Source organism: Cebus imitator, unplaced genomic scaffold (assembly GCF_001604975.1).
Source record: "Cebus imitator isolate Cc_AM_T3 unplaced genomic scaffold, Cebus_imitator-1.0 Scaffold65, whole genome shotgun sequence".
Taxonomy (NCBI): domain Eukaryota; kingdom Metazoa; phylum Chordata; class Mammalia; order Primates; family Cebidae; genus Cebus; species Cebus imitator.
The window spans coordinates 4,833,754-4,850,203 of record NW_016107380.1 but is presented as its reverse complement, the minus strand read 5'-3'; the positions used below and the strand labels follow the sequence as shown (position 1 = coordinate 4,850,203).

Genomic DNA, 16,450 nt, shown 5'->3' with positions numbered 1-16,450 from the left:
CAAGACAGAGTCTTGCTCTGTTGCCCAGGCTGGAGTGCAATGGCATGATCTCAGCTCACTACAACCTCTGCCTCCTGGGGTCAAGCGATTCTCCTGCCTCAGCCTCCTGAGTAGCTGCGATGACAGGCATGCACCACCATGCCTGGCTAATTTTTTTTATTTTTAGTACAGACTGGGTTTCACAATGTTAGCCAGGATGGTCTTGTTCTTCTGACCTCGTGATCTGCCCACCTTGGCCTCCCAAAGCAGAAAAGAATTTTAGCTGAAAGCTGGTATGATTACCAAGGCTCTTCTTAATGGGCCCTAAATTTCCATTTGTGTCCTCTCTTCCCTGTGAGAATGCCTAAGATTCTTTTTTAGCATCTAAGCCTTTTAGTCATAACTTTCTGTTCTGCTTCTCAGGATAACAAGCTTTACTTTGGAACTGACAAATGCTTTGAAATAAAAAGTGATACCAAATATCAGGCTCTTACCTCTCTGGGTTTCCCTTCTTTCTGGGGTCTTGGTTGAACAAGTCCTTACTGCATTGATAGCTCAATAATATAGTCTTCAAATAACTGTTTTTATATTTGGTCTATATATTTCATTAGATCAAACCACATGAAATTTTCTGTCTTCATATATCAAAATGGTTGCATACTGCCAATATCGTATGGTTCAGTCAAGATTATTGTCAATGAGAGGGTTAATCTGAAATAAACTATTCCACTATTGCTAGAAGCTAAATTATCAGAATCTAGGGTTAATGTAACCAAATGCTATTGGAATATTAGATAAGTGTCACAACAATGACTAATATATACATTCACATATATTATATATATTCATCAAATAGTATTTTTCCTGTGGAACAAGATACGCTTCTTCAAAGTCAAGTTCAGATAGTAAGTCAGTTAACAGCATTGAACAACCTGTATCTGGGCTGGGTGCGGTGGCTCGTGCCTGTAATCCCAGCATTTTGGGAGGCTGAGGTGGGCGGATCATGAGGTCAAGAGATCGAAACCATCCTGGCCAACATGGTGAAACCCTGTTTCTACTAAAATACAAAAGAAAAAAAAAAATTAGCCAGACATGGTTGTGAGTGTCTGTAATCCCAGCTACTTGGGAGGCTGAGGCAAGAGAATTGCTTGAACCTGGGAGGCAGAGGTAGCAGTGAGCCAAGATTGCGTCACTGCACTCCAGTCTGGTGANATATATATATATATATATAATTAAATTAAATAAATAAAAACCTTGTATCTGGCCAGGCACAGCCTCTGGAAGGCTGAAGTGGGCAGATCACCTGAGGTCAGGAGTTCCAGACCAGCCTGGCCAACATGGGGAAACTCCGCCTCTACTAAAAATATAAAAATATGGCCAGGCGCAGTGGCTCATTCCTGTAATCCCAGCACTTTGGGAGACCAAGGTGGGCAGATCACGAAGTCAGGAGACCAAGACCATCCTGGCCAACATGGTGAAATCCCGTTTCTACTAAAAATACAAAAATTAGCTGGGTGTGGTGGTGCATGCCTATAATCCCAGCTACTCAGAGGCCGAGGCAGGAGAATCACTTCAACCAGGGAGCTGGAGGTTGCAGTGAGCCAAGATCATGCCACTGCACTCCAGCCTGGTAACAAAGTGTGACTCTGTCTTAAAAAAAAAAAAAAGATTAGCCTGGGGTGGTAGCATGTAAGTGTAATCACAGATACTCGGGAGGCTGAGGCAAGAGAATTGCTTGAACTCGGGAGGCAGAGGTCGTAGTGAGCTGAGATTGCACCACTGCACTCCAGCCTGGGTGATGGAGTATGACTCCATCTCAAAAAAATATATAAATAAATAAAAACCTTATATCTTATATAAACATTGTAGAAACAAATGAATTTGCATACAAATTTGCACAGGAGATTTTAGTACCAGAAATCTCAGTGTAATGAAAAAGATATCTGTGTACCTGAAAATATTATTGCTGGAAAACTGTCTGAAAACAATTTGTGACTCCTCTTCCTCTTGTTTCTGAAGGATTGCTTATGGATGCCCAAATGCATTAAGTTCGGATGGTTTCTGCCCTATACTCCAACAGATAACGAGTATGGTGCTTGGAAGCGCCATTACATTGCTTGCGTGTCCCACTTAGACTGGCTGACACCCAGGGAGGCTGCTGCTACTTACGGGACGCTGAATGAATCCAAAACAGAAGATGAGGAACTACTAGAGAGACATAGAGAAAAGTGCCTAAGGAAAAGAATTTGGGAGAAAATTGCACTACGTAGGAGTAAGTAGCATTTTAAAACTTTGTATCAACAAATGGATTCACATACAGATTCCCACAGAGAAAGACAGCCCTATCTTTCAGAATACTCTGTGGGTGGCAGTCTTTAAAGTATTTTCAAGATGNTTTGGGAGAAAATTGCACTACGTAGGAGTAAGTAGCATATATAAATATTGTAGAAACAAATGGATTCACATACAGATTCCCACAGAGAAAGACAGCCCTATCTTTCAGAATACTCTGTGGGTGGCAGTCTTTAAAGTATTTTCAAGATGAGCTCTTTTTTATTGTGTATTTCAAGTTAATTGACCAGAAAAACAGATTTCAGACAAAATAAGGTTAAATATCAGTGCCTCCATCGCTATTCTGGCTCCTCTGAGGCTTATAAAACCAAAAACGAGGAGAGGAAAGATGTGTGAACATGGGCAAAAAGCAAATAAATAGGTCCAAAACAGGAATTGGGAGTGGTGAAAGGAGGAGTAGAAATGAAAATAAGAATGGAAGCAGGAAAAATGGCATTTAAAAAAGAGGCAAGAGAGGACAGCTCTTTCTTTTTTCTTTTTTTTTGAGACAAAGTGTCATGCAAGCTACAGTGCAATGGCGTGATCTCGGCTCACCGCAGCCTCCGCCTCCCAGGTTTAAGCTATTCTCCTGCCTCAGCCTCCCGAGTAGCTGGGATAACAGGCATGTGACACCATGCCCAACTAATTTTTGTAGTTTTAGTAGAGACGAGGTTTCACCACGTTGGCCAGGCTGGTCTCGAACTCCTGACCTCAAACGATCCATCCGCCTCAGTCTCCCAAAATGCTGGGATTACAGGTGTGAGCCACCACACCCAGCCATTTCCTCTCTCTCTTTTTAAAAGCCTCTCTCTTTCAGTTAAGCCCCCTTTTGATTTTTTATTTTTTTGAGACAGGGTCTTACTCCGTCACCCAGGCTGTGCAGTGTCATGATCGCTGGCTCACTGCAGCCTCCACTTCTGAGGCTCAAGTGATCCTCCACCTCAGCCTCCCGAGTAGCTGGGACCACAGGTGCATACCACCATGCCCTGCTAATTTGTTGTATTTTTAGTAGAGACAGGGTTTTACCATGCTGGTCATGCTGGTCCTGAACTCTTGGGCTCAAGTGACCCACCCACCCTCGCCTCCCAAGGTGCTGGGATTACAGGTGTGAGCCACAACGGCCAGCCTTGGCTAGGCCTTATGCTTTATGCAGTGTGTAAAAGAAAATGGCAAAACTGATTTGAGTTCTCCCATGCCTTCTTCCAATTAACTCACCCTCTGGTGAGATTGTGATACATAGGAAATTGCTTGAAGACAAGAAGAAGGGCACAAACAAATGTGACACTTAGCAATTGATTAACTGGTCTCCACAAGAAAAGAGTTACTTGTTCTCTGAGCTTTGTTTTTTGACCTGAAATGACTGGTAGCTCGCAGCCACAGTGCCGAGAGCATGAGAAATCCAAGCCCAGCGTGTGAAAATGGCTATAATTATTGTCATTTGGAACCTTGCCCTGGTACAGCTTTATTTCTGATGCCTTTTTCTGTGTGGACCTGACTGGGAGAAGCATGAAGTAACCAGCCCCGCTGCTGCTCTTTGTTTTTCAGAGGAGTTATTCAAAGTTCGACCCCCTTGGGTGAGTGGAATGGGCCGCTCTAGCATGCCAAAGCCCAAATGCCAACCACGCCTCTCCCAGACTCTAAGGGAGCAAGCAGGATCACATGAAGCTTTGGAGAAGCAGCTTGTTTTGACATCGTTAGAAACCTTGCCCAAGCAGTAAGTAAAATTCCATCTACTGAAGGCTCAGCACCGTCCCCTGATACCAATAATTCATTCTACAATAATTTAGCTAACATGCAGAAATCTTTTGTGGCTCATATCCTATGAAATATTGGTAGAGATAATTAATTTTTTTCTTTTTTTTGAGACAGAGTTTTGCTCTGTCGCCCAGGCTGGAGTGCAGTGGAGCGATCTCGGCTCACTGCAAACTCCAACTCCTGGTTCAAGCAATTCTACTGCATCAGCCTCCCAAGTAGCTAGGATTACAGGCATGTGCTAACATACCCAGCTAATTTTTGTATTTTTAGTAGAGATGGGGTTTCACCATGTTAGCCAGGATGGTCTTGATCTCCTGACCTCGTGATCCACTTACCTTGGCCTCCCAAAGTGCTAGGATTACAGGCATGAGCCACCACACCTGGCTGAGATAATTAATTTTCTTTTTTTTTTTTTTTTTTGGAACGGAGTTTCGTTCTTGTTACCCAGGCTGGAGTGCAATGGCGCGATCTCGGCTCACCGCAACCTCCGCCTCCTGGGTTCAGGCAATTCTCCTGCCTCAGCCTCCTGAGTAGCTGGGATTACAGGCACGCGCCACCATGCCTTGCTAATTTTTGTGTTTTTAATCGCGATGGGGTTTCACCATGTTGGCCGTGCTAGTCTTGAACTCCTGACCCCTCGTGATCCACTTACCTTGGCCTCCCAAAGTGCTAGGATTACAGGCATGAGCCACCACACCTGGCTGAGATTTAATTTTCTAGAACAGTGGTCTTAAACATGCTTTCTGAAGAGGTAAACATATAATATCCAAAACTTATATTTTAAATATTCTTTTTGTTTTTGAGATGAGGTCTTGCCACATTGCTCAGGCTAGTGTCAAACCTGTAGGCTCAAGCGATCCTCCCACTGGCCTCCCAAGTAGCTGCAATTACATGCATGCCACCAAACCTGACTTCACATATTCTCAACTCTGCAATGAAGCTATATTGTGGATGTAGTATATTTTCTGAATAAAGTGATTGAGCAAAGATTACATTTTTCCACAAGTGTTTTTTATGAAGTAAGAGTATCCAAATGGTACACAAATATAACTTCCATTTATATTTGTATGTACAAATATAATTTTATTACCCAAAATAGAGAAACATCAGCTGCATTCAGTTACCAAATCATACTATACAGTGAAATTACCGGAAATTCAATTCCATCTGACTCTCATAACCATCACAATTGTGCATCTACTTAGAATTTCTTTTTAACTTTTAACTTTGGATTCTAGAGATCATGTAATCTCACTCACCTATGTTTCAAATGAGGAACCTGAGGCCTAGAGAGGTGACATGACTTACCCACATGTCAAAGTGTCAAACACTAGAACCTAAAACTCTAAAATTCCAACAGTCTTTCAACTTCACCCACTGATGCTACATAGGATCTCTATGTGTCTGAACATTTGTGAATGTGTGTACGTACATTTACTTGTCCAAGGCACCTAAAGGATTTTAAGAAGCCAGGCGTAGTGGCTCAGCTGATATTCCTAGCACTTTGGGAGGCCGAGGTGGGAGGATCACTTGAACTCAGGAGTTGGAGACCAGCTTAGGCAATATGGTGAGACCCCATCTCTATAAAAAGTAGAAAATAGCTGGGTATAATGGCACACACCTGTGGTCCCAGCTACCTGGGAGGCTGAGATGGGAAAGATTGTTTGAGCCTGGGAGGTTGAGGCTACAGAGAGCTGTGATCACACAACTGCACTCCAACCTGGGTGACAGAGCAGGACCCTGTCACTTAATATATATATATTTATATATATATTTATATATATACACTCCTGAGTAGCTGGGAACATATATCATACATATATAATACACACACACACTTCATATATATATATGAAGTGTATACACACACACGTACATATATGAAGTGTATACACACACACATAAAAAGTGTACATGTGAGAGTGTGTGTGTGGAGATTATTCAGGAAAAACTGAGGCCTAGAAGGAAATTCAAAATCTCTCAGCTACTTTTTAAATATCTTTTGAACTCCCAAATATGTCATTACATTCATTTAAGTGCCCAGTATGAGCTAAGTAAGTTCCAAGAGACTGTTGCATCCCACATGTGCAGAGGAGAGGCTCAGAGAGCAGATTTGGCCTACCCCACCCAGGAGCTCCATTTGCTACTGGCCCCTCAAAACACAGGGAGAAGCTAAGGCATGGAGGCCACATGCCTTGCAGAGTAGAGCTGATGCCCAGAGCACATATGCTGCTCACTTACCAAAACTCAAGGTAAAAGAAAATTAAAACTTCATGTATTTCCTTTTTCTCCTTAGAAGCAATATTTCTGGAAGCCATTCCTACCCTTTATTATCAAAGAAAAATTGGCATGGAGTATATAAAAATGATGACAGCTCTTCATGTGCTCTCCGGCCACACTTCATATTAATATCCTCTCGGATTCCTGCATATGAGGTAGAGTATGTTATGAGACCAGTCCTGTCCTGATTGGTTGTTTTAATCTAGACTAGAGGGTGTGTGACAGTCTTTTGGCCACCATGTGTATGAAAAATGATTCAACTTCTAAAAGGAAAATCAAGCCAGGTGTGGTGGCACATACCAGTAGTCCCAGCTACTTGGGAGGTTGAAGTGGGAGGATCACTGGAGCCCAGGAGGCAGAGGCTGCAGTGAGCTGTGATCACACCACCGCACTCCAGCCCGGGCAACAGAGTGAGACTGTTTCTATTAAAAAAAAAAAAAAAAAAGCTGGGCGCGGTGGCTCACGCCTATAATCCCAGAACTTTGGGAGGCCAAGGAGGGCAGATCACGAGGTCAAGAGATCGAGACCATCCTGGCCAACATGGTGAAAACCCTGTCTCTACTAAAAATACAAAAATTAGCTGGGTGTGATGGCACGTGCCTGTAGTCCCAGCTACTCGGGAGGCTGAGGCAGGAGAATTGCTTGAACCCGGGAGGTGGAGGTTGCAGTAAGCTGAGATCATGCCACTGCACTCCAGCCTAGTGCCTGGTGACAGAGCAAGACTGTCTCAAAAGAAAAAAAAAAAAAAAGAAAAAAAGAAAAATCTTCATTTTAAGCTGGGCATGGTGGCTCACACCTGTAATCCAAGCACTTTGGAGGCCAAGGTGGGTGGATCACCTGAGGTCAGGAGTTCAAGACCAGCCTGACCAACATGGTGAAACCCTGTCTATAACAAAATTTAAAAATAAATAAATAAAAAAAAAATTTTTTTTAAAAAAAAGGAAAAAAGAAAATTAAAGCCCAGGTACAGTGGCTCACGTCTGTAATCCCGGCACTTTGGGAGGTCAAGGTAGGTGGATCACCTGAGATCAGGAGTTCAAAACCAGCCTGGCCAATATGGCCAAAACCCATCTCTACTAAAAGTACAAAAAAATAGCTTAAGTGTGGTGGCACGGGCCTGTAGTCCCAGTTACTCAGGAGGCTGAGGCATGAGAATTGCTTGAACCTAGGAGGCGGAGGTTGCACTGACCTAAGATCAGGCTACTGTACTCCAGCCTGGGTGACAGAGTGAGACTGTCTAAAATAAAATAAAATAAATTAAATAAAGTAAATTAAACATAAATAAAATCATCTAAGTGAAAATGTATAGACCCGAAATAGTTTTTAAAGTCAGAATTAATGAAGGTAATCATAAATCGAAATTATTTGGAAAAGTATTAAAGGCTCAGACTTTTAACTGAAGCCTTTTGAGAGGTGACAATTTACTCAGTGTCAAAGTTTCAAACACTAGAACCTAAAATCCTAAAATTTCAACACTCTTAGCTTCACCCATTGATGCTACGTGTGGATCTCTGTGTGTCTGAGCATTTGTGAGTGTGTCTGTGTATTAGTCTGTTCTCGTACTTCTATAAAGAAATACTCAAGGCTGGGTAATTTACAAAGGAAAGAGATTTAATTGACTCACAGTTTCACATGGCTGGGGAGGCCTCAGGAAACTTACAATCATGGCAGAAGGCTAAGGGAAAGCAAGGACCTTCTTCATATGACAGCAGGAGAGAGAATGAGCAAGAGAAATGCCAGACACTTATGAAACCATCAGATCTCATGAAAACTCACTCAGTGTCACGAGAACAGCATGGGGGAAACCGCCCTTGTGATCTAATCACCTCCCACCAGTTCCGTCCCTTGACACATGGGGATAATGGGGATTACAAATCAAGATGAGATTCGGGTGGGAACACAAAGCCAAACCGTATCAGTGTGCATGTCCAATAAATTTTTGAATTTGTTGCACTTAATCCAAAAAAGGAGCATACTGATTAAGAATTACTTTAAAACTTCTCTGGAATTCTCAAATAATTTAATAGTACTATGTAACCACCATCTCACAAAAGAAGAATGTCAGAAATCCTGTTTTATGATTTAATTAAGGTACCATTAAACTAAAATATGCTTTCTCTATAATGAAGTTATAGATTTTAATTTTATATGAATAATATGAAGTTACAGATTTTAATTTTAATATGAATAATATAAATTTAAAGGAAGTACAAAGAAGACTTTGGAAGATAATAGTATTTATATATGTGGGTGTATATGTATGTATACACGTGTACCTGTATGTATTAATATGCACACATAGGGACATTTACTTAGAAAAGTTTCTATTTGTAATAAAATGGCTCCTTTCAAGATATGAACTCACTTTTTCTGGGCATTTAGGAGTCAGCCCTAATCACTGACAACTGGTGAGCTCAGTGGATCCACATGAAAGCAAGATCAGAGCCTTGATCTCCATGTGGGCCATAGTTTCCCCAATGCTTAACAGTGCATCATGCTGGCTGGGTATGGTGGCTCACACCTATAATCCCAACAAGCTGGGAGGTCAAGGCAGGAGGATTGCTGGGACTACAGGCGAACACCACCACCACCACACCCACCTAATTTTTGTATTTTTTATGGAGACGGGTTTCACCATGTTGCCCAGGCTGGTCTCAAACTCCTGAGCTCAAGTGATCTGCCAGCCTTGGCCTCTCAGAGTGCTGGGATTACAGGTGTGAGCCACCGTGCTTGGCTTCTATTACTTTTCAAAAGTTATTTATCCTTTCTGCCCCCTAGCACTGCTGGGCCTGCAGGTCTCTCTCGAGCCGCGTATACAGGTCTCGTTTTGCAGGATGGGGTTTGTTGAAGTTGTTCATGAGGTCAAGAGATTGAGACCATCCTGGTCAACATGGTGAAACCCCGTCTCTACTAAAAATACAAACTAATTTAGCCGGGCGGGGTGGCACATGCGTGTAATCACAGCTACTCAGGAGGCTGAGGCTGAGGTTGTGGTGAGCCGAGATTGTGCCATTGCACTCTAGCCTGGACAACAAGAGTGAAACTCCATTTCAAAAAAAAAAAAAGAATAAGGCCTACTTTAAGAAATACCAGGTGAAATTTAGAAGACGACCAGAGGGTAAAAGAAGTGATTACTATGCTGGGAAACGCTTGGTGATACAAGTTAAAAATAAATGCAACACACCCACATACAGGATAATTCATGTGACAAACAGATATATCATTTGTCAGATTGCTTATTCCCCTATAGAGGGGGATGTGATAGTCTGCACAGCATAAGCACATGAACTGCCAAAATATGGTATGAAGGTTGGCCTGACAAATTCTGCTGCAGCATATTGTACTGGCCTGCTGCTGGCCCGCAGGCTTCTCAATGGGCTTGGCATGGACAAGATCTATGAAGGCCAAGTGGAGGTAACTGGTGATGAATACAATGTGAAAAGCATTGATGGTCAGCCAGGTGCCTTTATCTGCTATTTGGATGCAGGCCTTGCGAGAACTACCACTGGCAATAAAGTTTTTGGTGCCCTGAAGGGAGCTGTGGATGGAGGCTTGTCTATCACTCACAGTACCAAACCATGCTCTGGTTATGATTCTGAAAGTAGGAAATTTAATGCAGAAATACACCAGAAGCATATCATGGGCCAGAACGTTGCAGATTACATGCGCTACTTAATGGAAGATGAAGATGCTGGAAACAGTTCTCTCAATGCATAAAGAACAGCGTGACTCCAGACATGATGGAGGAGAAGTGTAAGAAAGCTCACGCTGCTACACGAGAGAATCCAGTCTATGAAAAGAAGCCCAAGAAAGAAGTTAAAGAGAAGAGGTGGAACCGGTGCAAAATGTCCCTTGCTCAGAAGAAAGACCACGTAGCTCTAAAGGCGGCAAGCTTCCTCAGAGCTCAGGAGCGGGCTGCTGATAGATAAACCAAACACTTTCCTATGAGGATTTTTCAGATAAAGACAGTAAACTATGGACAGCAAAAAGAAAAGAAAAGGTTATTTATATGTCTTTGTGCATGGTGTACACAAAGATAAAAAGGTTGGAAGAAAATAATCTAATATTTTTTTGGGGGGGATGGAGTCTCGCTCTGCTGCCCAGGCTGGAATGCAGTGGTGACCTCTCAGCTCACTGCAACCTCCACATCCCAGGTTCAGTGATTCTCCTGCCTCAGCTCTCCGAGTAGCTGGGATTACAGGCACATGCCACCACACCCAACTAATTTTTGTATTTTTAGTAGAGACGGGGTTTCACCCTGTTGGCCAGAATGGTCTCAATCTCTTGACTTTGTGATCTGACCGCCTCGGCCTCCCAGAGTGCTGGGATTACAGGCATGAGTCACCGCGCCTGGCCCGAATTGTTAATAGTATTTATTTCTGAGTGGAATTACATGGGTAATTTTCTCCTCTTATAATTAGAAATAAACTAATTTTAACAGAAACCAAGGAAAGAGGAAGCTTATCTTCTTCCATAATCTCTGAAAATTCTTTAGAAATCATGGCATATTTTGTATCCATTCTATTTCTTTCATTAATAAATATTCCAAAATAGTGGGTCTCAGCACCCACAGCTTTGGTTTCATTTTCCAGATGGTGGTGGAGAGCGTGAAGGCTGGTGTCGTTTCTGTGGTATACGAACACAGCGTAACCTTGGAGAGCCTACTTTACCTCATAGAAAAAGCTCTGGATGGGCAGAAGGCACAGAGCATGGGAATATTTAGCGATGGAGATAGCAGAGAAATCAATTTACTCCAAGGTAGACCCAGGCATTGGTGACAAACAACCATGCAACTTCGTGCTATGCAGCGTTTGTCCACAGTGGGACTTTCGGAGGACTGTTTCAGTTCCAAGTTGCTAAGATGTATTGATTTGGGCTTTATGAACAAAGTGAAGCTTTTTTTTCTTTTTTGATTCAGGGTCTTGCTCTGTCACCCAGGCTGGAGTACAGTGGTGTGATCGTGGCTCACTGGAGCCTGGACTTTCCAAGTTCAAGTGATCCACCTACTTCAGCCTCCCGAGCAGCTGGAACCACAGGCATGTGCCACCACAATGAGCTAATTTTTGTATTTTTTCTAGAGATGGGGGTTTTCCCTGTTGCCCACGCTGGTCTCAAACTCCTGGGCTCAAGTGATTCTCCTGCCTTAGCCTCTCAAAGTGCTGGGATTACAGGTGTGAACCACCATACCCAGCCTGTTGGTTTTTTTTTTTTTTTGAGACAGAGTCTTGCTCTGTTGCCTAATGTGAAGTGCACTGGTATGATCATAGCTCAGGGCAGCCTCAAACTCCTGAGCTCAAGTGATTTGTCCTCAGTGTCCTAAGCAGCTGATGCATACAATCATATCAAGCTAATTTCTATTTTAACTTTTTAGAGATGAGATCCTACTCTATTGCCCAGGCTGGTCTGGAACTCCTAGCCTCAAGCAATCCTTCCATCTCAGCCCCCAATGTGCTGGGATTACAGGTGTGAGCCACCGTGCCTGGCCTTCTTTTTAAAACAGTAGCCATTCTAATGGATGTAGTATCTCATTGTGGTTTTGATTTGCATTTATCTGATGATTAGTGATGTCAAGCATCTTTTCATATGCTTTTTGGCCATTTGGAATACCTTCTTTAGAGAAATGTCTGTTCAAGTCCTTCGCACATTTTTAAAAATTGAGTTTTTTCACTGTTGAGTTATAGGAGTTCATATATTCCAGATATTAACCCATTATCAAATATATGATTTGCAAATATTTTCTCCCATTCCATAGGCTTTGTTTTCACTCTGTTGATTGTATGCTTTGATGCACAAAAGTTTTAAGTTTGATGGAAGTACAGCAATTTTAATAGCAAATACCAAGATCTGTAAATTAGTGTACACTAACAACGTTTATTATATTCCTACTTGACTTACACTACAAAGGAAAGGAATGGCTGATACCAGCAACTTGGTACAGGGCAGCTATCAAAAACCTCAATGGGGTGGAGCATGGCGGCTCACGCCTGCAATCCCAACATTTTGGGAGGCTGAGGTAGGTGGCTCTCTTGAGCCCAGGAACCCATACCAGCTTGGACAACATGGCAAAACCCTGTCTCTACAAAAAAATACAAAAAAAATAGCTGGCTTTGATGGCACACACCTGTAGTCCCAGCTACTCCTTGGAAGGCTGAGGTGGGAGGATCCCTGGATACCGGGGCGGGAGGGGGAGGGAGGCAGATGTTGCAGTGAGCCATTGAGCCTCTGCACTCCAGCCTGGGCTACAGAGAAAAACCCTATCTAAAAAAAAAAAAAAATCCACCAATCCTCCCACCTCCCCTGCCAAAACAAACCTCAGTTGTCACCCTTTTTTGGGGGAAAGAGATGACGAATGTTTTAGAAGTAAACTTCTAGTTTCTTTTTCTTATAACTTGCATTCTTCCTTTTTTATACTTAAAGTAAAATTGTTTTTAAAACTTACTCAAATGAAATCTTCCATTATTGTGGGTTGAGGGGAGAGAAGGAATAAGATGGTCCCGGATATGGCTGGAGTAAACCAGCAAAATGCAGACTGAGTCCCTGAGTCATCCATCAACTTGCCATCTCTGTGGCTGGGACTTCATGTACTTGGAAAGTTTCAGTGAAATTTCTCATTGGCAGAAATGAATTGCCTTTTGTTTCACTTAACCTTACTTCTGGTTTTCCTTGTTTAGCTTACCTTTGCCTGGGGCAAGTTGTGTTCCATATCAGTTTTCTATGTCCTCCCAAAGTAAAGCACAGATACTATTTATCTGGGGTTTAAATTTACAATTAATTACATGGTAACTCTTCTCTAAATGGTGCAGAGATATTGGCAAGTTTATACAGTTGGAGTAAGTTTATCTCATGTGGAATGTCCTATTAGGGTTTCTTGATTTCTGCCTTTATGTTCTCCAGGTAAGAAAGTTTTCAAACTCTGCCTTTTCTCTATTCTCGTTTTTTGTTTTGTTTTGTTTTGTTTTGTTGAGATGGAGTCTTGCTCTGTCACCCAGGCTGGAGTGCAGTGGCACAATCTCGGCTCACGGCAACCTCCACCTCCTTGGTTCAAGCAATTCTTTTGCCTCAGCCTCCCGAGTAGCTGGGACTACAGGCGCGCGCCACGACGCTCAGCTAATTTTTATATTTTTAGTAGAGATGGGGTTTCACCATATTGGCCAGGCTGGTCTTGAACTCCTGACCTTGTGATCCACCCACCTCGGCCTCCTAAAGTGCTGGGATTACAGGCGTGAGCCACTGTGCCGGGTCCTTATTCTGTTTTTTTTAAGCAGCAGTAACAATAACAAAATACCTCAAACAACCAGTTTCCTTTGATATAATTGTGGTGTTTTCCCAAAAGCTTTGGCTTTAAAATCAACATCAAAACAAAGTTTGCTACTCTGTCGCGTGAAAAAGTCCTTTCTAGCTATTTAGAAAATATCTAGGCTTCCCAGTGGGAGGGAATGAAACACCAGAATTCTGTGCCTGTTTTCATTTCATCACCGGAGCCTAGGATTGTGGAGTTTCCAGGATTCCTTTAGAATTGGGTCCAGACCCATGAAGCTTAGTGGAATCATCACACAGAAATGTCGGAAAGTGAGAGAAAAGGAGAGTTTCCATTGATGTTTAACATCTCTGGGAGCCTTACTTCTGCTCTGTACTACTTATTTTTTGATTGACAATCATGGGAAACATTTCGGAACTTGGTTGCAAAATTCCAGGACTTTCTGGCCAGCCACCCTAAACCCGGCGTGCATGTGGTATCTTACCCTGCTGCATAGCGGAGGGAGAAATACAGTGTCGTAGACCTGAGTGCACAGTGTCCAATGTACCCAGGACGTGAAGGATGGTGCAGGAGGAAGCAGAGCTGCCTCGGGTATCTTGGTCTTAAGGCAGATGGCGTTTTGATTTTGTGCTTACATTTTCACAAACTGCTAATAATTTCTGTTCAGGATTATGTCACAAAGTAACATGACATTTTGATTTTTTTTTCCTCAGGGTATAAAATTGGTGTTAAAAATTTACTGAAGCCTGAAGTGAGAGATTTCTGGGAGAAATTAGGAAGCTACGTGGCCACTGAAAAAGAAGGGGGCCACGTGGACTTCTTCGCACCTCTTGGAGCATCAGGTCAGCTCAGACATCTTATAGAGAGACAGCGGCCAATGCCACTTCATGAGGACATGTTGTAAATTACTGAAGTGCCCCTGGGCCAAATGATTCAGTCACATTTTGCTCTTCAATATCTTTTTTCTTTATACTTCCCATATCCAGGTATTTCAGGAATGTAGGAGTGAGGGATAGTGATGAGAGTGACCTGTGTCTGCAGAAATACAGTCCCTAAATGGCAAGACCCAGCATGATTTATATTTATCCTGGAAAACACAATAAAACCAGCCTCCAGGATATAAGGGAAGGTGCCTGACCATCATAGGAACCATAATCATTCAATCTGAGAAAACACCCCCTGCCGCCTTCTGAACCTGGAGTAGGCATGAACTTTGGTGACCAAGAACCTGAACTTGAGTCCCATCCATGTCATTGTTTAGCTTTGCGGCATTAGGCAAACTTGTGGACCTCCATTTGCTCATATGATAGAACAACAGTACCTTAGCGTATCTTTTTTTTTTTTTTTTTTTGAGATGACGTCTCACTCTTTCACCCAGGCTGGAGTGCAGTGGCGCAAACCTGGCTCACTGCAACCTTCGCTTCCCAGGTTCCAGCAATTCTCCTGCTTCAGCCTCTCAAGTAGCTGGGACTACAGGCGCACAATACCATGCCTGGCAAATTTTTTGTATATTTAATAGAGGCGGGGGTCTCACCATGCTGGCCAGGCTGGCCTCAAACTCCTGACCTCGTGATCCACCCACCTCGGCCTCCCAAAGTGCTGGGATTACACGTGAATCGTGATCCACCCACCTCGGCCTCCCAAAGTGCTGGGATTACACGTGAACCACCACACCCAGCCAACCTTAGCGTATCTTAAATATGCTAAGGTGAAAATCAAGATGGCATAAATATTTAAATACTAAAAATAGTGTAAATTCTTAGATAATATTAAAAACAGTGAAGTGCTCTGTAAAGATGAGTACGGCTAATGATGATTGAGGTTGCTGGTATCATTTTATAAGTGCCTGCCTGTCTAGGATCAGCAACTGTGATTCAAAGTTGATTTCTAGGCTTGAAGAGAAACTCCAGCAGCATTAAGTCAAATTCACCCTTTGGAGATCTATTCAATAAAAGTTCTGCATTCATGGGCGATGTTTTACCAGGCAGAGCGGGGGAGTGTGAAATTAAATTTTCTCACACTGTTTTCTTTTTGTTGTTGCTGTTAGCCATCCTTGGGGAACTGTGAGTTTTAAAATTCTTTCTACTCCTCAGATTTCAGTGGACTGTTCAACATGTGCAAAGCAAGGCCCTGGCAGGCTTCAACCAGGGGACAGGAAAAAACCAAAAAAGGATGGGAAAGAATTTTTTTAAATGTGTAAATAATTTTACCAAGTTATTCCAATTATATACAAATATATATTTCTTAAATCTCAGCTGTGTAGAAAATATGCTGGCCAGGCACGGTGGCTCACACCTGTAATCCCAGGACTTTGGGAAGCCAAGATGGGAGGATAAACTGAATTTAGGAGTTTGAGACTAGCCTGGCCAATATGGCAAAACCCCATCTCTGCTAAAAATAGAAAAAATAGCCAGGCATGGTGGTGGGTGCCTGTAATCCCAGCTACTTGGGAGGGTGAGACAGGAGAATCGCTTGAACCTGGGACGTGGAGTCTGCAGTGAGCTGAGATCGTGTCACTGCACTCCAGCCTGGGTGACAGAGACTCCACCCCAGAAAAAAAAAATATGCATAGAAAAATGAAGGAGGGGCCGGGCGCGGTGGCTTACGCCTGTAATCCCAGCACTGTGGGAGGCCGAGGCGGGTGGATCACGAGGTCAAGAGCTCGAGACCATCCTGGTCAACATGGTGAAACCCCATCTCTACTAAAAATACAAAAATTAGCTGGGCATGGTGGCGCATGCCTGTAACCCCAGCTACTCAGGAGGCTGAGGCAGGAGAATTGCCTGAACCCAGGAGGCGGAGGTTGCGGTGAGCCGAGATCGCGCCATTGCACTCCAGCCTGGGTAA

The 16,450-nt window shown here is 43.0% G+C and overlaps 1 protein-coding gene and 1 pseudogene across 1 annotated transcript in view; both read left to right on the top strand.

The window, feature by feature from the left end:
• Positions 1 to 16,450, top strand: part of ECT2L (epithelial cell transforming 2 like) — a 99,776-nt gene that overhangs the window by 35,720 nt on the left and 47,606 nt on the right. Inside the window, 5 exon segments of the mRNA XM_037739208.1 lie at positions 1,999 to 2,251; positions 3,856 to 4,024; positions 6,362 to 6,500; positions 10,938 to 11,103; positions 14,317 to 14,445. Coding sequence (XP_037595136.1) covers positions 1,999 to 2,251; positions 3,856 to 4,024; positions 6,362 to 6,500; positions 10,938 to 11,103; positions 14,317 to 14,445 — 856 coding nt within the window.
• On the top strand, positions 9,180 to 10,307 carry LOC108305686 (annotated as a pseudogene).